The sequence below is a fragment of the Nomascus leucogenys genome, chromosome 8 (assembly GCF_006542625.1).
Source record: "Nomascus leucogenys isolate Asia chromosome 8, Asia_NLE_v1, whole genome shotgun sequence".
NCBI classification, from domain to species: domain Eukaryota; kingdom Metazoa; phylum Chordata; class Mammalia; order Primates; family Hylobatidae; genus Nomascus; species Nomascus leucogenys.
Window position 1 is genome coordinate 108,454,790 of NC_044388.1, and position 26,256 is coordinate 108,481,045.

At 41.0% G+C, this 26,256-nt stretch overlaps 1 protein-coding gene across 3 annotated transcripts in view; it reads right to left on the bottom strand.

Annotated features, from left to right (window-relative positions):
• The window catches only part of SETX (senataxin), a 95,255-nt gene that overhangs the window by 58,000 nt on the left and 10,999 nt on the right, over positions 1-26,256 (bottom strand). For all 3 annotated transcript variants that reach the window (XM_030818082.1, XM_030818083.1, XM_030818084.1), the window contains exons 5-10: positions 24,433-24,542; positions 18,706-18,925; positions 16,729-16,848; positions 13,134-13,305; positions 12,599-12,686; positions 7,874-12,046 (exon numbers count right to left, since the gene is read on the bottom strand). In XM_030818082.1, the coding sequence (XP_030673942.1) occupies positions 7,874-12,046; positions 12,599-12,686; positions 13,134-13,305; positions 16,729-16,848; positions 18,706-18,925; positions 24,433-24,542 (4,883 nt within the window). The remainder of the gene's footprint in view (positions 1-7,873; positions 12,047-12,598; positions 12,687-13,133; positions 13,306-16,728; positions 16,849-18,705; positions 18,926-24,432; positions 24,543-26,256) is intronic.

Sequence of the window (26,256 nt, forward strand, 5' to 3'; positions counted from 1 at the left end):
TGAGTTCTCTAATGATTGTGTCCTCTATCCCCAACTAGCTCCTGTTTATTGTTCTTTATGGTTTCTCCTCCTTGCTTCATGTTTCTAGCATGCTCCATTTCTTCGAGAATACTTAATATGCTTATAGCTAAATCGTATTCTGACTATTCCAATAATTTTGCTTTACCTGCTCCATGTTGTTCGGTTTGTTACTTTTCTCTTATAGTGACTACACTCCAGACAGGAAATGCTGATGTTCTGCTCTGAATTCATACTCCCCAGGGAGACCAGGCACATCGGCTACAAAGGAACACTGCAGGAACAAGGGGCTATAGCGTAGCACCACCTAGCTTTTCTATCTCTACTGATGAGTAGGGTGGAGAGTCATGGGGCTACAATTCTGGGAGTAAGCATTTCAGTATTATAATCTCTAAATCTACCCTGATCCTTACCTTTCTGAATTCTGACTTCCTTGGTTACAATAATTCAGCCCTAGAGATGGGAGGGAACAAGTGAACTTTCAAGAACCAGGCAATCCAACTATATCCACTGTTAGTTACTCCTCATAGGAGCTGGCATACAATGCCACTCTAATGCTACCCACTGCAGACATGAGCTAGTTCCAACTTTTCTGCCCTGCACCACAAGGTAACATTAAGGGTAGTACTGTAGCCCAGGCTAATGAGGGGAAGAAAAAAGGGGGAAAACCTAAGAAATTCTTTTCTACTTTAATTCCCATCTATAGGAATTCTAGTCTGGTCTCCTTACTATTTCCTTCCCATCCCAAGAACCCAATCACATCCTAGGCTGCCGCAGAGTTTCTCACAATACATATCAGTTTAACATCTTCAACTACACTCCCTGGCTTCAGCAATGTCACTCCCAAAAGAGAGGGCCATTAGCCCATGATCATTTGACATCAAGTAAACAGCATCACAATCTAACCAGATGCTTAAGCCAAAAACTTCAGAATCATCCTCCCTTCGTAACTCCCACATCAATTCTATCACCAAGTCTTCTAAGTACTCTCTCCAACATTTACCCCGAATATATTGAATTCCTCTCCATTTCTACAGCTACCACCCAAATCAAGCCACCATCATCTTTCTCCTGGGCTACTACAGTAGCCCCTTGACTGGTCAACTGCATTTATGCTTAACTTTCTACACATTACTCTCCACAGCAACAGCAAATGGTGTGTAAAAAACGTAAACTGGTTACTATTACTATTCCCCCAATCTAAATGACCAACCCAATAAAAATCTTTCAGTACCTCCTCACTGAACTGAGAATGAAATACCAACCTGCAGCTTACAGGGCTGTATCTGGCTCTTATTTCTCCAATCTTATTTCATTTCTCTTTATCCCTTATCAGCTACTTCACTTCGGCCATACCAGCCTAATCTCTTTCTTCGTAAGACTCAGTTTCCATCTCATGGCATTACATTCTTGACATTCCACCCCACCTCCTGAACAATACTTTCTTTTTCTGGATGTCAGCCAGGTCTCAAGAGCAGCCTCCCAATATCGCCACTCACAACAATTCATCATATCAGCCTATTTGTTTCCTTCACAGAACTGATTACAATCTGAAATTAGCCAAAGCGTCTATAGCCATACCACCCTAAATTCACCCAATCTTGTCCAAAATTAGCCACAGAAATAGAGCCATCTCCCTACTGGGCACTGAGAATCGAAGTTAGTGCCTAAGAAGGGTACTCCTTGCCTGCCTGCTTCCTGTCCATGCAACCTACAATGACCTCTACACAGGAGAGGCAACAGTAGAGGACTGCAGATAACAGAAAGTACATCTAAGTTTTAAAATAAAAGAGCATTTGCCACAACTGACTGCAAAAAATTGGCCCCTGGCAAAACAGTGCACATGTATCCAATTAACACTTTTATGTGTTAAATACAAGGATTAAAAAAAAATTCTTCTTCCAGTCACATCAATATACAAAAGACTCATTTCTAAAAGCTGAATCTGTTCTCATTTGTCTTTCGTGAGGGATAATTCTACGTAATGTCACTACATTCCACTTGCAATGGTCAGGAGATCGAGACCACGGTGAAACCCCGTCTCTACTAAAAATACAAAAAATTAGCCGGGCGTGGTGGCGGGCGCCTGTAGTCCCAGCTACTCGGAGAGGCTGAGGCAGGAGAATGGCGTGAACCCGGGAGGCGGAGCTTGCAGTGAGCCGAGATCGCGCCACCGCACTCCAGCCTTGGTGACAGAGCGAGACTCTGTCTCAAAAAAAAAAAAAAAAAAACCACATAACCGAATAATTAAATCTATGTTTCAGGTTCTAAATAGGATATAAACCAAATTTGGTAATCCCCCCAAAAAAAAGTCTAGGCCGGGCACAGTGGCTCACACCTGTAATCCCAGCACTTTGGGAGGCTGAGGCGAGCAGATCACGAGGTCAGAAGATTGAGACCATCCTGGCTAACACAGCGAAACCCCGCCGCTACTAAAAATACAAAAAACAAAAATTAGCCAGACGTGGTGCTGGATGTCTGGTGGCGGGCGCCTGTAATCCCAGCTACTCAGGAGGTTGAGGAGAGAAAATAGTGTGAATCCGGGAGGCAGAGCTGGCAGTGAGCCGAGATCGCACCACTGCTCTCCAGCCTGGGCGACAGAGTGAAACTCCATCTCAAAAAATATATATATGTATCTGTACACACTATAGCATTCCATTAACAAAGTGAAAGTAAAATTGCATCAAGTTACAACAGGAATAGGGTGGGACTCTTGGTTCAGGGTCGTAGTTGATGCCACAGCCCACAGCTTATTACAAAGACTAAAAACTAAAATTAAACAAGGCATTGGTCGGGCGCGGTGGCTCACACCTGTAATCCCAGCATTTTGGGAGGCCAAGGCAGGTGGATCACCTGAGGTCAGGAGTTTGAGACCAGCCTGACCAATATGGCAAAACCCTGTCTCTACTAAAAACACAAAAATTAGGGCCGGGGGCGGTGGCTCACACCTGTAATCCCAGCACTTTGGAAGGCCGAGGTGGACGGATCACAAGGTCAGGAGATCGAGACCATCCTGGCCAACACGGTGAAACTCCGTCTCTACTAAAAAATACAAAAAATTAGCTGGGCATGGTGGTGGGTGCCTATAGTCCCAGCTACTCGGGAGGCTGAAGCAAGAGAATGGCGTGAATCCAGGAGGCAGAGCTTGCAGTGAGCCGAGATCATGCCACTGCACTCCAGCCTGGGTGACAGAGCGATACTGTCTCAAAAAAAAAAAAAAAAAAAACCCCAAAAAATTAGCCAGGTGTGGTGTGCACCTGTATTCCCAGCTACTCGGGAGGCTGAGACAGGAGAAATGCTTGAACCCAAGAGGCAGAGGTTGTGGTGAGCCGAGATCGTGCCACTGCACTCCAGCCTGGGCAACAGAGTGAGACTCCGTCTGAAGAAAAAAGAAAAAGGAAAAGAAAAAAAGACATTGATAGACATAATGGTGGGGTGGGGCTTCCTAATGAAATGCCAATGGTCAACAAGCCCACCCTTTCACTCAGAGCTTCTGGTGTTTTCATCTTTTATATATATATAACAAAATACAGATTATAACTACACCTAAGCACAAAACCTTACCATGAAGAATGAAACAAATGCTGGGTTTTACCATGCTATGGCACCCTTCAGATCACATCTGCCTTCCAGAGTGCAACCATAAAGGGGTTCGTTTTTGTAAAAGTATCTGAAGATTTCATGTTTTCCTAGGCATCTTTTTTAACCTATTGCTAATCAAATTTATTCTTTTTAAAGTAGTATTTTTTAAATGGAGATAGTATTTCACGCAACATAAAATTCACCATTTTAAAGTGTACATCTCAGTGGTTTTTAGTACTATGGTTTTATTTACCATGCTGTGCAACCATCACCACTACCTAATTCCACAGCATTTCCATCACCCCAAAAGAAACCCTGTATCTATCAGCAATCCCAATTCCCCTCTCCTTCCTTCCCCTGACAACCACTCATCTTTCTGTCTCTACAGATTTGCCTATTCTGGACAATACGTATGAATGAAATCATATAATATGTGACCTTCTGTCCCTGACTTATTTCACTTAGCACAGTGTTTTCAAGGTTCATTAGTGAACACAGATCTTCACTTCTTTTTATGGCTGAATAATATTCCATTCATTGTATGAACAGACCTGTTTATCCATTCATCAACTGACACACATTTGGGTTGTTTCCACTTTTTGGCTACCATGAATAATGTTCCAATCTACTTTTTAGTTTCCTGTTCTTAAATGTGAGTAGACCACCAGAAATCATTACCACCTGAAAAAAGGAATCAATAGAAAGGACTATCAACACTAAAATGAACAGGAAAAAACCAACTGGGGAAACAGGAACCATGCAAAAAGAGAAAAACTTTTAGCTAACTTTAAAATTATCATTAATAAACTTTAGCTAATAAAAAATACCACATCCATGAATTAGAATAAAGGACTATTCAGAGAACAAGAGTTCCAGGAAACTAAAAATACGCTAAAAAGAATTCAACGGATTTGGGAGAAAAGTTGAGGTGGCCTCCAAGAAAGGAGAACAAAACAAAAATGAGATGAAAGATACAAAAAATTAAAGAAAATGAGAAGATTAAAGAAATTCTAAGACATGCAAGATTTCAAAAATGTACGTCTCATATACCCTCTTCTCTGGAAGCCTGAAGGACAGGCCTCGCTAACATGACTGACCAAGAAAGATGACAGGGGTGGAGGAGATACAGACCCAACCCAAGGATAAGGACTACTATTTCAGGAATATCATCATGCACCACACACAGAACAAATTTATAGATTAACTAATGTACTGATCATGAGAGATTTAAACATTCAAGAAAAGACAGCCTGGCATTAATTTAGTGATAAGTAGAAAATTAAACAAACATATAAAACAATAAATCCAAGGAAAACACAGAGTTTGGAAGGAAATGGAAAGGCAATTACAGCATACTACATGGCTTAGCTGAGGATATCTTTCACATAGTCAAAATAACAAAAATGGATCTAAAAATTTCAAGACAATCCCATAATGAGGATGAGGGAACAGGAAGGGTGTGTGCAAGGGTTGGGCTGGAAACGGGGGTGGCTCCTGAAGCAGGAAATACAAACGCCTAAAACTGAAAAATCGAGGAGTTACAATATGGACATGTTATTTAGAAATATGGAAGGAGGGCCAGGCGCCTGTAATCGTAGCACTTTGAGAGGCCAAGGCAGGTGGATCACTTGAGCCCAGTAGTTTGAGACCAGCCTAGGCAACATGGGAAAAACTCTGCCTCTACTAAAAATACAAAAATTAGCTGGACATTATGGTGTGAGCCTGCAGTCCCAATTACTCAAGAGGCTGTGGTGGAAGGACTACCTGAGCCCAAGAGGTTGAGGCTGCAGTGAGCCATAATTGTGCCACTGTACTCCAGCCTGGGGGACAGGAGTGAGACCCTGTCTCCAAAAAAGAAAAAAAAAAAAAAGAAAAAGAAAGAAATATGGAAAGTAATTTCCAAATAACTCATTAAGAATAGAAAACAGTTACTTGGGGGATGGGGGTGTCTGATGTTCTTTATAATAGGCCAGACAGAAATCTTTGACTATTTTAAACTCTGTATATGTACAAATGGAACTTGTGCTCATTCTGTTTTTAAAAAGCTGAGACTACAAAAATGTCCTGAAGGAAATAAATCTTAATAAAATCTTTTAACTCAGGAAATAAAAGTATGTGTCTATCCTTCACAGGGTTATGAATGGCTTCTAAGCAATTTAGTGCTTTCCAGCAAAAATAAATCAACTCCTGCTAAAACAAAAGTACCTCAGGAAAAAAAAATAAAGCAACTCTCAAAAATGGCTAAAATTTGAGGTACAAACTGATCAAAAGATTTAATATAAAGTACATTTATGAAGATACGTTGACTCAGGCTTCATAAAAGCCATTTATCTTGCCATGTACAATATTAACAACTCACTTCTCTTCTTTTGTAGTAGACTTGTCCCTTTGTACATTACACTTCCTTCTCCAACACTCCAATCTTATTGTTACCAGACTGTCTTTGCACTCCACTCTGCCTGGAACATACTTCCCACAGTTAACTCCTAGTCACTTGGGTCTCAGTGTAAATATCATCTGCTCATACAGGTTATCTGATCTCTCCAGAAAGTGCCCTGTCCCCTTTGTTCCAGATCATACTAGAGTCCTCATCTCAATCTGAAATGGTCACTTCCAGAGGGCAGAGACCTCATCTGCCTTGTTCACCACTTTATCTCCCATGCTTGTAAGAGCATCTGCATACTAGGCACTCAAGCAGCTATCAAGCTAATGAACCATGACTATTTACCTCAACATTGTTGGTTTTAAGAGTATTACTGTATACACGAAGATTTCTTTTGAGGATTAACTAAAAATTTGCTCCCACCTCTTACCTGCCTTGAAAACACACACATAAAAATCCTTCCAAACGCAGCTGAATGCTTACACTAAAGAATTATTTGCTGTTTTTCTCAAATTTTAACTGGGAATCTTAATCGTTTGTCAATTCTACTTGAGTAAGAAGGAGAGAAGAACCAGAATAGGATGTGCTAGGGTTGGGGAGGCTGTTATACAGAACAGCTGCTATGACGAGTAAGAAACTGGAGGCCGGACGCGGTGACTCACGCCTGTAATCCCAGCACTTTGGGAGGCCAAGGCGGGCGGATCACACGGTCAGGAGATTGAGACCATCCTGGCTAACACGGTGAAACCCTGTCTCTACTAAAATTACAAAAAATTAGCCAGCCGTGGTGGCGAGCACCTATAGTCTCAGCTACTCGGGAGGCTGAGGCAGGAGAATAGCCTGAACCCAGGAGGCAGAGCTTGCAGTTAGCCGAGATCGCACCACTGCACTCCAACCTGGGCGACAGAGCGAGACTCGTCTCAAAAAAAAAAAGAAAAAGAAAAAAGAAAGAAAGAAACTGGGAAGTCTGATTTGTAGAGAAATTTAGGACTCATTACTCTGTGTTCAATGTAATTCACCCTTTGCCACCTCCTCAAGAAAACTACAGCAGAGGTCTCTTACTTACAAACAAAACAAATACAGATGGGAAACTATCTCCTCTGAGAAGTCTTCCTTTACCTGTGCATCAATAAACATTTCCTTCTGTGTTACCTCTGGACTTGGTATATTAGCACCCCGAGTTGTGTCTATCAGCTCCAAGGAGCAGAGTTAAGAAGTGTTTCCAGCCGGGCACAGTGGCTCATGCCCGTAATTCCAGCACTTTGGGAGGCCACGACTGGTGGATCACCTGAGGTCAGAATCAGGAGTTCGAGACCAGCCTGACCAACATGGTAAAACCCCCTCTACTAAAAATACAAAATTAGCCAGGCCTGGTGGCGCATGCCTGTAACCTCAGCTACTTGGGAGGCTGAGGCAGGAGAATCACTTGAACCTGGGAGGCAGAGGTTGCAGTGAGCAAAGATCGCACCATTACACTCCAGCCTGGGCAGCAAGAGCAAAACTCCACCTAAAAAAAAAAAAAAAAAGTGTTTCCTCTGTATTGCCAGTATCTAAAACAGTGGCTGGCACAAATGTCTGTTCAACATGAAACCTAAAACCAGTATCTAAATCGAAACGGTCAATTATTTTAACTATACTTTTGTTTTTCTTTTGAGACGGAGTCTCACTCTGTCGCCCAGGTTGGAGTGCAGTGGCATGACCTCGGCTCACTGCAACCTCCGCCTCCCGGGTTTAAGCAACTCTCTGCCTCAGCCTCCCGAGTAGCTGGGATTACAGGTGCCCGCAACCATGCCCGGCTGATTTTTTGAACTATACTCTCATTTTCACTCAGCAAGGTAAAGAGGTAACTTGAAAAGTTTGGAGAGGCATACAAATGAAACACATACTTACTGTTTCAAAAGTATTCAATACCATCAAAGGGAAAAAAACATTAAAATAATCTCCATAATTGTGAAATCTGACAGGCACAGGTCTTGAGATGGACTGACAAAGACTTGCAGGGGGCCCACACTGACCAAAGTTCAAAAACATTTCATATTTCCATTTTAAGACCTCTTTAACGAAGGTGTCAGAGACAGACTGTGATGACAAGAGAATGTTTACTGGAGAGGAAGATGGAAAATATTTGCTTTCACCAAATGGAACTTTGCAACCTTGCCTGTTGGAATTATTCGGAGACTGAGGATGAAGAACATTGCACGAATTCTTCATTTCACCCACTGGCTTCTGAGCTATGAGGGGAGCTGGCTGTGGTACTTTCAAAATCGACTGTATCCCCTTTGACTTATTTTTTAGAGATGGTGAAAGTGCTGAAGAAGTTTCCAAAGATTTAGAAAGACCAGCAATTCGGGAAGTACTCTTTGAGCTAAAAATCTTAGCAGTGGTAGGTCTCAAAGGTTTAGATGCAGAAGGAGGCAAGCCAGGTTTACGAAATACATCTTCATCTGCTGCTTTCACTTCAGAGTGTTTTGGGCAGTATTCACTCCGGTTTTTTGTGGTTTCAAGACAATCTTTGTACTTACACTTTGTGCCACTCAAAGATTCCAAATGAGGCCGACTTACAGAATCTTCTTCAACCTCAACTGTATCTTTTCCATGAATTAGTTCAATTAATTTATAATTGTCATTCTCTATTTGTGAACATAAATCCATATCTTCAGGATCATTTTGTGTTAAAAATAAGTTATCTTCCTCTGCATCACTGCTGGAGTCAGGCTCTCCCTCTTTCAAAGTTGTCACCTCTATATGATGTGCTGTTGGATCACCTCCACCCAGAGGGTCCTCTGAAGTAGAGACAATTACTTCATTTGTTGGTATTGTTCCATTTAACACTACAGAATCACACTGGTTCAAAGGGCAAGCATCACCAGTCGCTGGAGACCCATGTTTTGCTTTTATGGTTTCTGGTTCAGAAGGCATGCATTTTATTAACTGTTTTCTGTTACTGTTGGCGAGTACCTCAGTTCCTCCTGTACAATTATAATCTGACCTATCAGGTTCCGGTACAAATATGTCAGAATTCTGTGCCGTATGTGACCCTGCTCTTGTAACATCTGTACTTTCACAATCAGAAAGTCTTCGTCTATTTTTTTGTGATTTGGGTCTGATCTGCCTTTGCATCTGAAGTTCTTGACTAGTCAGCAGCTTCTTATTATTTCTGACAGACAGGTTCTGAGAAATTAATTTAGTCTTTTTTCGGGTTTCAACTACTCCAACAGTTTTGCCATGATCACGTAATTGAGCTACACAATCCAAAGATCGCTGGGACAACTCATATGCCTTACGAGGACCCTTTTTCAGGCCAAGTTTCTCAGCTGTTGAAGTTGGCTCAGGACACTGACGAAATTTCTTTGGTGGCACTATAGCAGGAGTTGTTCTACAACTTAGGTAATTTGCACTTCTATTCTGTCCTTTTTTGGCATCTGAATGATTTTTCTTAGGGGTCTTAGAAACTGGAACTTTCCTGACGGGTTCTGTACAAGTACAAAGCTTTGAAGACTTCTTTTGTGAAACCGCAGTGGCTCTCTGAATACTTGAATTGGGACTTGAAGTCCTTCTATCTATACTTTTAAAATCATCTCCAACAAGATCTCTCTTATTAATATCAGACTGGCCCTCATTTCTGACAGAAGATGAAGGCCTCACAGGACCTTCAGCCATTGGTTTTTCAGATCGTTTTCTCTTAGGCTTTTTTACTTCAATTTCACAAAATTCCTCAACAGGAATACTCTGTGGTCTTGTGTGTTCTTCAATGCCCTCTGCTCCTTTTTTAACAACTTCAGATACATAATCTGTACAACCCTGACGATTTGTGGTATTGGCTATAGGAGCCAAACATTTTTTCTCACCATCCTGAACTGAATTATTGTCTAGATGATCTTGCCAAACTGAAAACACTTCAAATGAACTTTCAAACTCAAAATACTGAGAATCAGATTCCTCAAACTGAAAAAGAGACTCTGTCTTTACTTCCTTTATTGGATTCTTTTCCTCCTTACTATTAACTGTTGAAACGTGCTGCTCTGGACGTTCCTTCTCAAGGCATATTTTGTCCTGTTTAGTGAGTTTCTCAAGACTCAGGATTCCTTCATCATCATCATCGTCATCAGAATCTGAAATAATAATAACATGTCCACGGGAGGTATCTCCATTATTTTGGTTAGCTGTGAAACATCTTTTATCTTCTTTTACTTTCCTTTGCAGCTGCGATGAGTTCTGAGGTGAATTGGATGGAAATGTAATAACACTGGCTTGAGCTAGTAAAGATAATTTGTGAAGGTCTCTGTCTATCTGAGAATCCGTTAAGGTGTCAGATTTAGGACTGATGCCAGGGGCCTGTTCTCTTATCAAGTTAGAATAAATCACATTGGTACTATTACTCATCTCCTCATCTCTTGATTCAGGTACAGTCATAAGATCTTTAAAGGGAGATGATTTCTTCTCTGAAGTACTGGTCATTTCTGTAAAGGGGATCAAATCTTTGTCAACATGAAATTCCTGTATTTTACAATTGTTTTCATGGGAAGAGAAAATATCTAACTCTTCATTCTTTAACTGTTTCTCTTTTGGCAATACATTGTTTTGAGATTTTTGTTCTCCATTCTTATTATCATCCAGAACACCACTAGGGTCTGAAGAAAGATTGTGTATGAAACCATCTCCTTTCTGAACTCCTGTATCTTTCCTTGAATAGAAACTCTCAATGTTAGATGCAGTCAAATTTTCATCTAAATTGATGGCATTATCGACCAAAGTACTCTTCCTGTGTTGCTTCTTTATTACATGTGATAACTTTGCACATATTTCATCTTTCTGTACCTTAGTTTTTCGTTTTGAGGTTTTAGCAAGAGCATCATCCTTTAAACAGAAATCTTCATTTGATGTGGACACTTTTTCCAAAGAATCAGTGCTAGAATCAGTCAACAAACATGTTGATACTATTATTCCTCTGTCACATCCCCTTTCTGGACCATTTCTTGAAGTACAATCCTTTGGTGTATATGAAGACATCTCTTTTACAGACCTCTGCTTCCTTGTACTTATTTTAATTTGACCTTCAGCTCTTTCAGTAACAATGTTTTTACGACTCTGCTCTAAGCATGACCCAGCTGAGAGATGGTCTTCTAGTTTCACATCCTTTATATGATTTTGCTCATTATCGTCACCTTCTATAGTGTTATCTGCTTTGATCAATACACTGTCTTGCACTTTCATTGGTTCTTTAGAAAATGTTGGGCTGGAAGCTTCCAAACAATGCGTATCTTTTCTAGACGTCTTCCCTATTTGTTCACTTTCTTCTTTATTATAAGATGCAGGAGAGGTTTTACATGTAGAAGTCAGATCCACAAAAGTGTTACATGGAGGTGCTTTGAATGTTATGTTTCTAATAATTTGCTTTAAACAAGTTTGTAGCTCATGGGTTTCCTGACTAGTCAACTGCCAACCTAGAGATAAATTTCCTCTAAGGAATAAGTTGAGCTTATCCCAGAATCGCTTGCAAAGAGATTGCTGCCCAAGCTGATAACCTTCTTTAAGGAGACTTCTAATCAGCTGCACACAAGCAAGTTGTACAGAGTTAGATGGCATGGAATGCAACGACAGTGATGATATCATTGCTGTTCCTCTGGAGCAATTTCCAGATGATTTCTCAGAACTCCGTGTAAACGCAGTGGTAGGAAGCTTGGCACATTTGACGACGGCTTCCACCCATTGCTGGGAACTAACCCACAGCAAATGCAAACATTTTTTATTTCTATGCAGTTCGACCACTGATACCAAAATTAGAAGAAAAAATTCAGTGACTTTGTCACACACGGCATCTGTTTGGTTGAGGACTTCTTTGACTTCAGAGTACAGATGATGAACAACCCCTACTATGTAAGCCACACCCAAATCCTTAAGATCCATGAGGGACTGGACAAAAGGGATGAACCATAGAAATGTGCTGTTATGAACACGCATGTCTTGACCAATATCTGACTGAAGTACACTGGCTAATGTTTCCATTTCTTCATACATGTTAGGACAATAATCTGGGCAAATGGCTGTTCTCCATCCAGAATCCTAAAATGAAAGAAATGCTGATGTTCAGATAAATAAGCACCACTTACGACAGGTTCGACACCCAAGTCGTTAAGAAAAATACGTTTCTCAACTCTTATTCTGGTTTACCACATCATTATTATGATATACAATGGTATAATTGTGGCATATAATTATATCACAATCGTAATACACCTAACTCCCAAGAAAGTGAAAATATAAATTAAATCTTGAGGTTAGTTTCATAAAGACAAATTGATAACACCTTTATGTACTCTCACCTTCTTTCCACTAGCTAGTTTTGATTTCTAGTCATGCCACGTATGTCCCCATAAACTTTCCATCTTCCCTAAATGTACTTAGAAATTAATTTTCCAAAGTATGCATACTGTAGTTAAGAGTCCATCTTCCCCAACACACAATACATCTGCTGTTCGTGAGAAGGGCTTTTACATAGCAGTAGATTGAGAACAGCTACATATCACAAAATCTGCAACTCAACAAATTATATAAAATAGTCTACACAATATAAAGGCAATAAAATAGCATCTGAATTTTCAAAGTGTTTTATACCTTTTTGGTCTTTTCAGGATTATAATTGTATACGATCTGGCTGCAAGTCACCATATCATCCGAATAGGACTCCGGTTCTAACTTGGTCCTTAAATATTAAGAATAAATAGAAATTACTGAAACGAAGGGGGAAAAAAGGAAGAAACACCTCGCTAAGTAATTCAGCTGGGGCCGGGCGCAGTGGCTCACGCCTGTAATCCCAGCACTTTGGGAGGCCGAGACGGGTGGATCACGAGGTCAGGAGATCGAGACCATCCTGGCTAATATGGTGAAACCCTGTCTCTACTAAAAAAAAAATACAAAAAATTAGCCAGGCGCGGTGGCAGGCGCCTGTAGTCCCAGCTACTCGGGAGGCTGAGGCAGGAGAATGGCGTGAACCTGGAAGGCGGAGCTTGCAGTGAGCCGAGGTCGCGCCACTGCACTCCAGCCTGGGCGACAGAGCAAGACTCCGTCTCAAAAAAAAAAAAAAGTAATTTAGCTGGAACACGCTTTCTTATAGAGATGATGTTTAAATCCTGACATTAGCTGAACTAACCTTACAGAGCTGTTCCGTATATGTTGGATCTCTCTATTGTAGCTTGCGTTGTCGATAATGGTTTGAAATGCGTCAATAGGATCAATAAGTTGACCCCAGACCTTAGATCCAAGGCGATCCAGAATCACCATAAAACAGTGTAATGCGGGCCAGAAAGGATCCACACTATCATCTGAAATACAATGGCACAATCGTTGAATTACTAAACAGAAAAACATACTACAATATATTGAGAATTAAGCATATTCTTTATCTGCTGAGTAGCAACCCAACTAAAAGCCAAGCAGCAAATAATTTAAAGCAGCGCCGCCGCCAGTCCTCAGACACACAGAGGGTTTCAAAAGCAGCCACATTTTCAAGATTTTTTGCAAGTAATACTATGATGCTTCTGTAAAAAAAAAAAAAATTTAATGGCAAACAAATTACTTAATGGGCAAAGAAACAGTCTAGGTAAACAAAATCTTTTTACACCCTGTTTGCCATACCAGAAACAACCTTTTCTAACTCAGCTCCTCAACCCCTCCCAAAACTTTGTAGTCCCATCCTCCAATAACTAACAGAAAAGAAGAGGAAAAAAATAAAGGAAAGAGAAAGAAACTTGGTATTTACAGATCTACATGAAGCCCATAATACAAGAAATTCTCTTTCAGCATGATCCTGAATTTTGTGTCATGCATCTAGTGTAAATGACTAAATTCTTTAGCTAAGGAGTAAGGCAAAGATACACTCTTCACCCATCTGTATCTCAACATGGCTTTGCTGTTATCTACTTTTCATCCAACTTCCTGCTTCTCTATCAAATATGCAGTAGCAAGATACTGCCTACTCAAAGACCTTCAATGGCTACTTAATGTCTTCCAAGAAAATTCAAAGTCTTCAGTCAAGAACTTAAAAGATATTGATCTACTGTTTATTTCCATTTTTATTTTTCATATTCCTATAATCATAAACTATCTACAGCACAAAGAGATCACTGGCTTTTTCCAAAATAAGCACTAGAATGCCCTCACTTCTAGCACAACCTATCAAAATCCTATCCATCCTTAAAAGTCCAGCTGAAATGCCTCCTCCTATATTAAACATTCCCCCACTTCAGTCATCTACAGTACTCTTCTGAGGCAAGTGCTTGAATTCACTCAGTTACTGCTATTGTTACATCATCCTAGAACTTGTGACTTTACTTCCCTCATACTTCTCAGACTTTACCACAGTCATTTGAACTTTCTGATATATTTTTGTATCCTCCACTGCATCTGAAACAGTGCCTGTGTCTAGTAAGCTCACAAGAAACAAAGTAGTTAAGTGAAAACGATTATGAAAAGTTTCTCAAAGAGGTAATTAAAATTTTGAAGACGAGGCTGGGTTCAGTGGCTCACGCCTGTAAATCCCAACACTTTGGGAGGCCGAGGCAGGAAGACTGCTTGAGGTCAGGAGTTCAAGACCAGCCTACGCCCACAGTGAGACTTTGTCTCTATCAAAAATTTAAAAATTAGCTGGGTAAGGTAGCACACGCCTGTGGCCCCAGCTACTAGGGAGTGAGAGGCAGGAGGACGACATGAGCCTGGGAGGTTAAGGCTGCAGCGAGACCTGACTGATTGAGCCACTGCACTCCAGGGTGGGTGATAGAGTGAGATCCTGTCTCAAAAGAAAAAAAAAAAAAAAAGATTTTTTTTTTTTTTAAGATGGTAAGGGAACTAGCTTAACAGAAAGGACGGAATTATACATGTAGTTAGGCACAGGGAAAGAAATGAACAATTTATGCAGTAAATGTTGGCAAAAGAGTAATAGCCTCAATCAGACATAATCTAGCAAGAAAATATATGCCAAAGGCCAGGCGTAGTGGCTCACGCTTGTAATCCCAACACTTTGGGAGGCCAAGGCAGGCGGATCACATGAGGCCAGGAGTTCAAGATCAGCCTGGAAAACATGGTGAAACGCCATCTCTACTAAAAATACAAAAATTAGCCAGGTATGGTGGCGCATACCTGTAATCCCAGCTACTTGGGAGGCTAAGGCAGGAGAATCACTTGAACCCAGAGGCAGAGGCTGCAGTTAGCCAAGATCGCACCACTGCACTCCAGCCTGGGTGAGACAGAAAGACTTGGTCTCAAAAAGGAAAAAAAAAAAAAAAAAAAAAAAAAACAAATATATATATATATATATATATATATGCCCTATCAACAAAAGAATAACATTAATATATTTATATTAGAATCTCCCACAAATGAGTTTATATACAACATTCAAGTTGCATGAAGAGAAGAGAATGAGGGGAAAAAATTATATTCATTGTGTTTTCATAGGATCTGGTATACTTGGTCTTTATTAATTCATTACTTCATAAAGATTAGAAGCACTTATTTAATTACAGATCCTTCATGATTAGCATGACACAAGCATCAGCAAAAGGAGGTCAGGATCTAATAATAAACATGACTACAAGTTTTAGGCCTCATTATCTAGACTATCTAGAGCAGCATATGCAAGAGAATGTCCCATGATGATGGAAATGTTCTGTCTATGCATTGTTCGATACAGTACAGAATACAGCACAGGCACGGTTGGCCACTGAGCCTTGAAATATGACTAGTGGGACCAAATAACTGCATTTTTAATTTTAACTGACTTAAATTTATTTTAATAATCACATGTGGCTGGCAGTTACTGTATTAGAGAACCACAGAGAAACAAAAGAGGCAGGCAAAGGGAGGCCATGGGACAGAGAAGGCTTTCCCAATGTTAACCACAATGTCATTACAAATGGATCTCCCAGAGGTTCTGATATTCATCCTACCACCAACTTTTTCATCATGAAAAAGTAGATTAACTTCCCTTCTTCTATGAAAGGAAGGTATTGAATTAAATTATAAAGGTCCTTTCTGATTTAAAAGTCTCACGCCTGTAATCCCAGCACTTTGGGAGGCAGGAGCCCGAGATCAGGTCGGGGCGGTCAGTGATCCACGGAGGCGGGGATCACGAGGTCAGGAGATCGAGACCATCCTGGCTAACAGGGTGAAACCCCGTCTCTACTAAAAATACAAAAAATTAGCCGGGCGTGTTGGCGGGGGCCTGTAGTCCCAGCTACTCGGGAGGCTGAGGCAGGAGAATGGCGTGAACCCCGGGAGGCGGAGCTTGCAGTGAGCCGAGATCGCGCCACTGCACTCCAGCCTGGGGGACAGAGCAAGACTCCGTCTCAAAAAAAAAAAAAAAAAAAAAAAGAGTTCAAGACCAGCCTGACCAACGTGGTGAAACCCCATCTCTACTAAAAATACAAAAAAATTAGCCGGGCATGGTGGTGCACGCCTGTAGTCCCAGCTACTTGGGAGGCTGAGACGGGAATTTCTTGAACCCGGGAGGTGGAGGTTGCAGTGAGCTGACATCGCACCATTGCACTCCAGCCTGGGCAACAAGAGTATGACTCCGTATCAAAAAACCAAACAAAACAAAACAAAACAAAACAAAAGTCTGAATCTATTACTAAACCAGAAAAATTCTTTTCTCCACAACATACACCAATTCCTGCAGTGACACTATCATTTTTAAAGTGCACCATCACCACTATATTCAAAAACATTCAGCAAGTAAAGTTTATTACCATCTGCTTGCCTCTTCATAGTGTGAAGTATCAATTGCATAAAATCATTTTGTTTGTCTGAGCCCAACAATAGGGAATCCATGGCTTGTTCCTCAAGAATGGTCAGCAACATGCAAATACCTGTAAGATCATTTAGAGTTATCTTGAATTGATGAAATAATACTATTCTAATGCCTGGTTTAGTTTGCAAAAGAAAAACAAGGCAGGAAAATGAAGCAAGATAGTATTTAGTTTCTCAAACATTTAAGTCTCAGATATTCATACACAACTGCTCCCAAGTAATAGAACTTTAGACTAATTCAAGTGTGAAAGTAGAAAATAGTTAGAAAACAATTTCTAAGATAACTACCATGTAACTTGTATCTCATCAATATAAGATGCCTTCAATTTTAAGCTGTACCATATTCCATATACCACTAAGAAAGAAAAAAAATCACTGCCATTTATGACAGGTGACCTTAAGATTTGGAATCAAGGATATGGTATAGAAGTATTTTGAGGCCGGGCGTGGTGGCTCACACCTGTAATCCCAGCACTTTGGGAGGCCAAGGCGGGCAGATCGCAAAGTCAGGAGATCGAGACCATCCTGGCTAATGTTGTGAAACCCCGTCACTACTAAAAATACAAAAAAATTAGCCAGGCGTGGTGGCGGGCGCCTGTGGTCCCAGCTACTTGGGAGGCTGAGGCAGTAGAATGGCGTGAACCCAGGAGGCGGATCTTGCAGTGAGCCAAGATCGTGCCACTGCACTCCAGCCTAGGTGACACAGCAAGACTCCATCTCAAAAACAAACAAAAAAAAAGAAGTATTTTGAGCCACTATAGGACTTGTAAACAATGCTGACAACTCTTGCTACCACGAAAATTTAATTTTTTTTTTTTAAGAGACAGGATCTCTCTCTGTCACCCAGGCTGGAGTGCAGTGGCACAATCCTAGCTCACTGAAGCTTCAAATTCCTGGGCTTAAATGATCCTCCTGGCTCAGCCTCCCAAGTTGCTGGGACTACAGGTGTGCGCCACCATGCCCAGTTCTACCAGGAAATATTTTACACACTGAAAAAGGAGTATTAACAATCAAATCCTATTTAAAGCCAATTATTACACTAATATTTTGTTAATAAAATGTGGCCATAAACAAGATTTGATTCATTTGCCAGTGCTTGAAAATGTACCGTTTACTACAGAGAAGTTTCTAGGATATAAATACTGTTTAATAACAAGATATGTGGCCGGGCGCGGTGGCTCACGCTTGTAATCCCAGCACTTTGGGAGGCCGAGGCGGGCGGATCACAAGGTCAGGAGATCGAGACCACGGTGAAACCCCGTCTCTACTAAAAAATACAAAAAATTAGCCGGGCGTGGTGGCGGGCGCCTGTAGTCCCAGCTACTCGGAGAGGCTGAGGCAGGAGAATGGCGTGAACCCGGGAGGCGGAGCTTGCAGTGAGCCGAGATTGAGCCACTGCACTCCAGCCTGGGCGAGAGCAATACTCCGTCTCAAAAAAAAAAAAAAAAACAAGATATGTAATAGTTAAGTCAACTTAATGACAGAATAAGAACTGAGAACTATAAAATCCTATCTTTAGCAAGTTTTATCAGATCACCAAAGAGAACACTTCCCTTTTAGGACCCTCATAAGAACTACAGGGCCGGGCGCGGTGGCTCACGCCTGTAATCCCAGCACTTTAGGAGGCCAGGGTAGGCAGATCACTTGATGTCAAGAGTTCAAGACCAGCCTGGCCAACATGGTGAAACCCCGTCTCTACTAAAAAATACAAAAAATTAGCCAGGTGTGGCGGCATTTGCCTGTAATCACAGCTACTCGGGAGGCTAAGGCAGGAGAATTGCTTGAACCTGGGAGGTGGAGCTTGCAGTGAGTGAGATGGTGCCACTGCACTCCAACCTGGGCAACAGAGTGAGACTGTCTCAAAAAACAGAACTATATGAAAATACTAATTATATTAGTGTAGGAACAATACTCACCTAACCAATAGCTTTTGTAGTTGGTAGTATCATACATGTGTGAGGGCAGAAGAATCAGTTTACCCTTCTCTAGGACAGAAGAAGTATAAATGTCTGGACTCTCTAAAAGCCCCAACTCAATGACTTTAAAAAGGCAAATTAAAACTTCTTGTAAGTCATAATAATCATCTCTGTCCACTTTCCCCAAGTTTCTTGCAGTCAAGATAGCCCAACGCCGAACCTAAATGCAGAACATATTTATTACTTAATTCAATAAGCAATGGTCTACATACAGCAAGAACATAGATAAAACAGGATTCTCTACAGATTTTAAAAGACATGTGAGATATTAATTAATGTAATGTGTGGACCTTATTTGATCCTGATTTGAACATACTAACCCCTAATAAACAGTTTTAGAGAATCATTTCCATTCATTCAAACATGACTGGCAACACAACACTAAGGAATTATTCTTTTAGATGCAATAATAGTATTTTTCTGGTTGGGCGCAGTGGCTCACACCTGTAATTTTGGCACTTTGGGAGGCTGAGGCGGGCAGATCACCTGAGGTCAGGAGTTCAAGACCAGCCTGGCCAACATGGCAAAACCTTGTCTCTACCAAAAATACAAAAAAATTAGCTGGACATGATGGTGTACTCCTGTAGTCCCAGCTACTTGAGAGGCTGAGGCAGGAGAATTGTTTCAACCTGGTGGGGAAAGACTGCAGTGAGCCAAGATCATACCACTGCACTCCAGCCTGGGCAACAGAGTAAGACTCCATCTCAAAAAATATATATATAATAATATTTTTTGTTTTAAGTCTTTATCTTTTAGAAATACATATTGAAATATTTTGTGGATGAAATGCTCTGATGTCTAAGATTTGCTCTAAACTAATCCAAGGGGAATGGAATGTTGACCATGTATTGATAAAGCTAACTGATGGATTACAGGGGATTCATTACACCATTCTCGCTACTTTTACACCATTCTCGCTACTTTTATGTTTATCATTTTCCATAACAGAATGTCCAAAAAAGGAAAGAAAACACAAAATGAGGAATCTCAAAAGAAATCAAAGGGCATTTCTAAATGGCAGAATAGCATAAATAAGTGATTTTAAATTTCTTGGAGACTATGAATTAAATTTAGTGCTCACAACCAGCCTTTAAAAAAAAAAAAAAAAAAAAACACTAAATAGAACAGAAAAATATCAAGAGTGCATCCTTCATAGTAAAAGTATTATTTTACAGAATACATTATATAGGTATATGTATACACAAGGAAAACATTTTTTACTGCAGATTGACACAGACCCCACAGGTAAAAGCATGAGCTCTATGCCAACATAAGCAACAAATTATAAACTACTGAAAAAGTTTTGGAATCCATGAGTCCTTACTGATAATAAGTGGTAGAAGGGGAAAAGACTTGATTACTGTACAATCATTGTCAAGTGGTAACTAGTAAACATGGAGAGTGCTGGAGTTAGGAAATTACCATCTTGCAATCATCATAGTTCAGGCAAGACACATTAATGAATGCTAAATTTACGAGGAGATTTTGGGGAAATGCGGACTATTTACATGGTCTTAAAAGTATCTAAACCATAGAAATTACACAGCAGAGAAATGGGACAACACCTTCACTGAATGCTCAAAATTTACATCACCGTGAGTTGCAAAGGATATGGCGTGCCTCTTTCTACATATGACAAGCTGAGGACAGTAACATCACTTACATGGTACTCCAGCTGGGAATGTGTAACCTGAACCTATGCATGAGGGAACATCAGACAAACCCAAAGAGAGGAACACTTTTTTTTTTTTTTTCCAGACAGAGTCTTACTCTGTTGCCCAGGCTGGAGCGCACTGGCATGATCAGGGCTCAACGCGGCCTCAACCTCCTGGGCTGCAGTGATCCTCCCATCTTAGCCTCCTGAGTAGCTAGGGCTACAGGTGTGCAACGTTATGCCCAGCTAATGAAAAAAAATTTTTTTTTTGTAGAGATAGGTTCTTGCTATGCTGCTCAGACTGGTCTTCAATTCTTGGCTTCAAACAATCCTCCAGCCCTGGATTCCCAAAGGCCTGGGCTTTCGAGCATGAGTGACCATGCCCAGCCCTTTTCCCAATTTTTAACTAGTATTTTCACTCTCTTTATGGTGCTTTTTGATAAACAATAACTTTTCATTTTAATATAATCAAGTTCATCAACTTTCCTTTCATAATCAATGCTTTCGTTTTTATAAAACCCTTCCTCAGGCCAGGCATGGTGGCTCATGCATGTAATCTCAACACTTTAGGAGGCTGAGGTACGGGGGCACTTAAGCCCAGGAGTTCGAAACTAGCCTGGGCAACACGGCGAAACCCCATCTCTACAAAAAAATTAGCTGGGCATGGTGACCGAGGAAGGAGATTTTGGTGAAATGCTTGAGCCTGGGAGGCAGAGATTACAATGAGCTGTCATCACGCTGCTGCACTCCAGCCTGGGTGACAGAGTAAGACCCTGTCTCAAAAAAATAAAACAAACCTTTCCTCACCTTACAATCTAAATGCTATACACCTCTATTTCCTGCGAAGAGTTTGAAAACTGAAACTAACTATGGTTTTTTAGATAGATTTTGTCATTATGAATGATAATGAAGTAGGGATCTAACTTCTCTTTCCATATAGTACAACTTTCCTTTCGTGAGATGGAGTTTTGCTCTTGTTGCCCAGGCTGGAGTGCAATGTTGCAATCTCGGCTCACTGCAACCCCTGCCTCCTGGGTTCAAGCGATTCTCCTGCCTCAGCCTCCCAGGTAGCTGGGACTACAGGCGTGCACCACCACACCTGGCTAGTTTTTTGGTATTATTAGTAGAGACAGGGTTTCATCATGTTGGCCAGGCTGGTCTCCAACTCCTGGCCTCAGGTGATCCGCCCACCTCAGCCTCCCAAAGTGCTGGGATTACAGGCATGAGCCACCATGCCCAGCCATATCTCGGGTATTTCTTTGTCCTGATTTTTATTTTTCTCTTTCTGGGACGTCTTACATCTTTGTTAACACTACTACTTCTACCCTCCATTTATCTTTTAGCTTTTCTTTTTATATTTTCTATTTCTCTTTTTCTTCTTAGGGATTTGCTCAATCTGGTCTTCTAATTCAGTCACTCATTCTCTTGGCTGTACCCACTGTATTATTTATCCCATCTCCTGAGGCCTTTATTTTAAATATCTCATTTTTCAATGTTACAACAACTTGGCTTGGTTCTCACATTTTCTTTCTTTTTTTAATTATACTTTAAGTTCTAGGGTCCATGTGCACAACGTGTAGGTTTCTTGGTTCTCACGTTTTCTAGTTCTCATTTCACATTAGTATCTTCCTGTATTTGTTCTAGCACATTTACTATAATAATTTTAAATATATTGGACAAGTGTCCTAATATATCTGCTTCTACTGAAATCTTTATGTCTCTTGTATGTCTATTATTTTTAGTTTGTGAATTCCTTTTCACTTTGGGGTATTGGCTCCTATCAGGCGGTGCCTGTGGAAGGCCAGACTCCAGACTGGCTTATGCCCAATCAATTCAGGGCTGAGTGGTAGATAAAATCCAAGCCAGAAAAACGTAATCACTCACTGCCATGCATTTTAATTTTCTAAGTCAGGTTGTCACCCTTTACTCCCGGGGAGAAGCAGCATTAGAAGACACTACTGGGCTGTAATCCCCCAAGTTCTGGGGTTAAGAGGGGATGATACTGAAGCAATTATCAGTGGTTAATTGGTCTCCACGTGCTTGTCTCAGTGCCTCACAAACATTAGGGGTTATCCACTGTGCTGATTTTATTTCTACCTTCACCTGGATCGGATCTTTTAGTTGATAACAGATTTGGATGCAGGTTTTATTCATCTAAGGCAATGGCGAGGAAGAACTGGAAGCAGAACCTTAACAGTTCCTTTTCTACTTTATTCTCCCACAGCCCATTTTATTCCCTGGCTGTGGGAGAATGCTCTGAGAGGTAATTCCATAGTGCCTCCTATAGGCACTGCCAGATAGGACCCAATACCCCAGAGTGAAAAGGAATTCACAAACTAAGGATGTTCTCCTCCCCATCTCCCACATTCACCTTTCAAAACAGCCCTTGTCAGCTGGACGTGGTGGCTCACACCTGTAATCTCAGCACTTTGGGAGGCCGGGGTGGGTGCATCATTTGAGGTTAGAAGTTTGAGACCAGCCTGGTCAATCTGGTGAAACCCTGTCTCTACTTCCAGCCTGGGCAACAGAGCGAGACTCTGTCTCAAAAAATATAATAATAAAAAAAGTTTTTTTAATAAACCAGCCCTTGTCAACTCAGAGTTTCTCTCAATGTTCTCCATTTTCTCTTTTAAGTCCCTCTAGAGTTAAACCTAAGCAAAGGACCAACAGCACTGGTCTTTGTTCTCTGTCAGAGCATGCGCTTTCCTCATGTGTTTCAGGGATTTGGTTTGCAAGCTCATCCGACAGGGAGGAATTCTGTGTCCCTCCTACCACTACCCCTCCCCTTCCTAAATACAAATTTGGGCTGCTTTCTATCCATCCTTCAGAGTCCTGCTCCAGAACTAGGTCTACTATCGGCAGCTCAGGGCTCCCAACCTTTGGTTACATAAGGGCTAGGTAGACTCGGTCACCAAGGCTGCAAGTGTTTCGCCCAGGCCCTGGTTACAAGACCAGACCTGCTTCCTCCATACATAAACAGCTTTTCAAAAGCCAGTGAACCTTTTTAATACTTTGGCAACCTTCTTTCACAGGCAAAGGAGCACCCCCATCCACCCCTTGTTCGGAGTGCAGAGTTTGGCTTTGGTTCTTTGCCTTGCCTAGAGTATACTTCTAATTCCTGCTGTCCTGCACAAGCTGAATCTCCAGCTACCCACCGCCACCCAGGCCTACAGGTTTCCACTCATTTATTACTTTATGTTTCTGTTCCATTGCTGGTCCACAGAAATAAGTTTTCCTTTGGAGGAATGTGATTATACCTCTTTAATTTCCTCCTTTTGCATTTTTTTGTATCATTGGTATGTGTTTGGCCCAGAGGAAACTGAAATTCACCATCATCTTGACTGGCAATCCCATTACCATGCTTTTTTAAAAAACTTAATTTTTCTTGCCTTACACTGGCAGAGCAGCCCTTTCTGGCTACTGGCTTAATGTAGTCACTCAGTTCTAGGTGGCATTAGGCATGAGACCTGAAGCACAGACTGTCTTACCACAAAAGGTGACAAGATCTCAAACCTTAGCCAAAGGGCTATGTCAGGTTTCAATGCTATCTGCTGCTGTTCCTGCTCACTGTTCTGGATTTTGTCCTTCTTCATCTCTAGCACCAGAATTTCCCAGTCCCCCTCCCTACCTTCCCTTGGTTTAATTCTAATCTATCAGAAAAATAACTTTTCAAATGTTGTAACCGGTATCTCCATGTGTTTGCAGTGGGTCAAGCAGGTGAGAAAGTCAAGAGAAGAGGTCTTCTTGAGTTCAATTCAACATACTGAAAGGACATCAAGTTATTCCCGTTTGTCTTTTAAGCTCAAGCATCACCTGTCGGTAAGTATCCCCTACCCTCTCAGATCCCCTCTTCTTTGACCCCAGAGCGCCCTCTACTTAACTGTAGCAAATTTTAAAGCAAGAAAAATTTTAGCAAACATTCTAAACAAAATCCACACCAAAAACCACTATTATAGCTATCTATAGGTACAAAAGTACAATATACCCTTCTATCACCCAACACTCACACTCACCATTTCATTGGGATGGACCAAAAACAAATAGATCCCTGGATGTTTGTCAAACACCTGAAAGGAGCAATTGGCTTGTTCCATCCGACAAAGTGCTTCAACACATAACTCGTCTAAAAAGAAAAAAGTAAGTAAAATACATAAATCTTATCACCTTATCAAGATTCCCTAAATTAGGCTCCTTGGGCTATTCTGTAAATAAATAAAAATTTGCTTTTTATTTTTCCAAAATGAGGCATAAAAATGCTTATATTGTAAATGCAGGAACAATATTTACCTGACAGGCTAAATCCGTTGATCACAGGGTTTTCTTAGAAATTATTCTGACCTTATTAGAATAGATCCCTTTTTTGCCGGGCACGGTGGCTCACACCTGTAATCCCAGCACTTTGGGAGGCCGAGGTGGGCGGATCACAAGGTCAGGAGATCGAGAACATCCTGGCTAACACGGTGAAACCCCGCCACCACTAAAAAATTGGCTGGGTGTGGTGGCGGGCGCCTGTAGTCCCAGCTACTCAGGAGGCTGAGGCAAGAGGATGGCGTGAACCCAGGAGGTGAAGCTTGCAGTGAGCCAAGATCGCGCCACGGCACTCCAGCCTGGGTGACAGAGCGAGACTCTGTCTCAAAAAAGAAAAAAAAAAAAATACAAAATTAGCCAGGCATGGTGGTGCATGCCTGTAATCCCAGCTACTCAGGAGGCTGAAGCAGGAGAATCGCTTGAACCCAGGAGGTGGAGGTTGCGGTGAGATGAGATTGTGCCATTGCACTCCAGCCTAGGCAACAAGAGCAAAACTCCGTCTCAAAAAAAAAAAAAAAAAAGTATCTCTTTATTCACACTTAAGATAATTATCTCCACAGGGAATGTATAAAGGACCTGTAACCATATGGTTATAGGTCCAACTCCATTTGTATTTTATGTTTTGATCCACCTAGACTTTATCTGATACAAAAATAAGGAACAAAGTCAGCTTTACCCCTAAGTGACTAGCTATCCCACTCCCATTTATTGAACAATCCATTTACTCTTTCAGATGAATCAACTTTGGCTGTAAAATTTCAAAAAATATTGTCGTTTTTTCGTATCACATTTTCAATATCATAGTGTTTTCACTAGTGACAGTGGTTGGCTTTAGGGATGGGGAGGCATAATGAGTAGAAAAGCATGAAGGGCACTCCTGGGATGTTGATAATGTTTCGATTTTTGATCTGGATGCTGGCTACACAAATCTGTTTGACTTGCGAAAAAACATCAAGCTTATATACTTTTATGGATAGATTATTCTTTAATACTTGAAAAAGTCTTAGAATTTTCAAATCTAGTTACTTTGAATTGGTTTAGGCAAAACTGACTTGTCTAATCGCATCTTTAGATCTACTTTTCAGTTTACTGATAATACAGTAAATAAACAAGATAAGTAACAGTACAGGAAAGAAATCAGAAAAATCCATAAAGTATGTTATCCTACAGGGCAAATATGGCCTCTCCCAACAAGTCAAACTCATGGCCAAAAAAAAGATGAGGGCACATGTTGGTTTCTGTACAAACGCAGTTGGCACGTGCAGGGGTTTGGTTCCAGGATACCAAAATCCACACACAGCTGAGTCCTGCATATACCTGAAACCAGCATATACCTAAAGTCGACCCTCCAGAGAAGCGGGTTTTGCAACCCATAAATATGGTATTTTTGATTCCACTTTGGTTGAAAAAAGATCCATGTATGACTGGATCTGCACAGTTCAAGGGTCAACTGAAGATTGTTTTTGGGTTTTTTAGAGACAGGGTCTTGCGCTGTTGCCCAGAATGAAGTACAGTGGTGTGCTCATGGC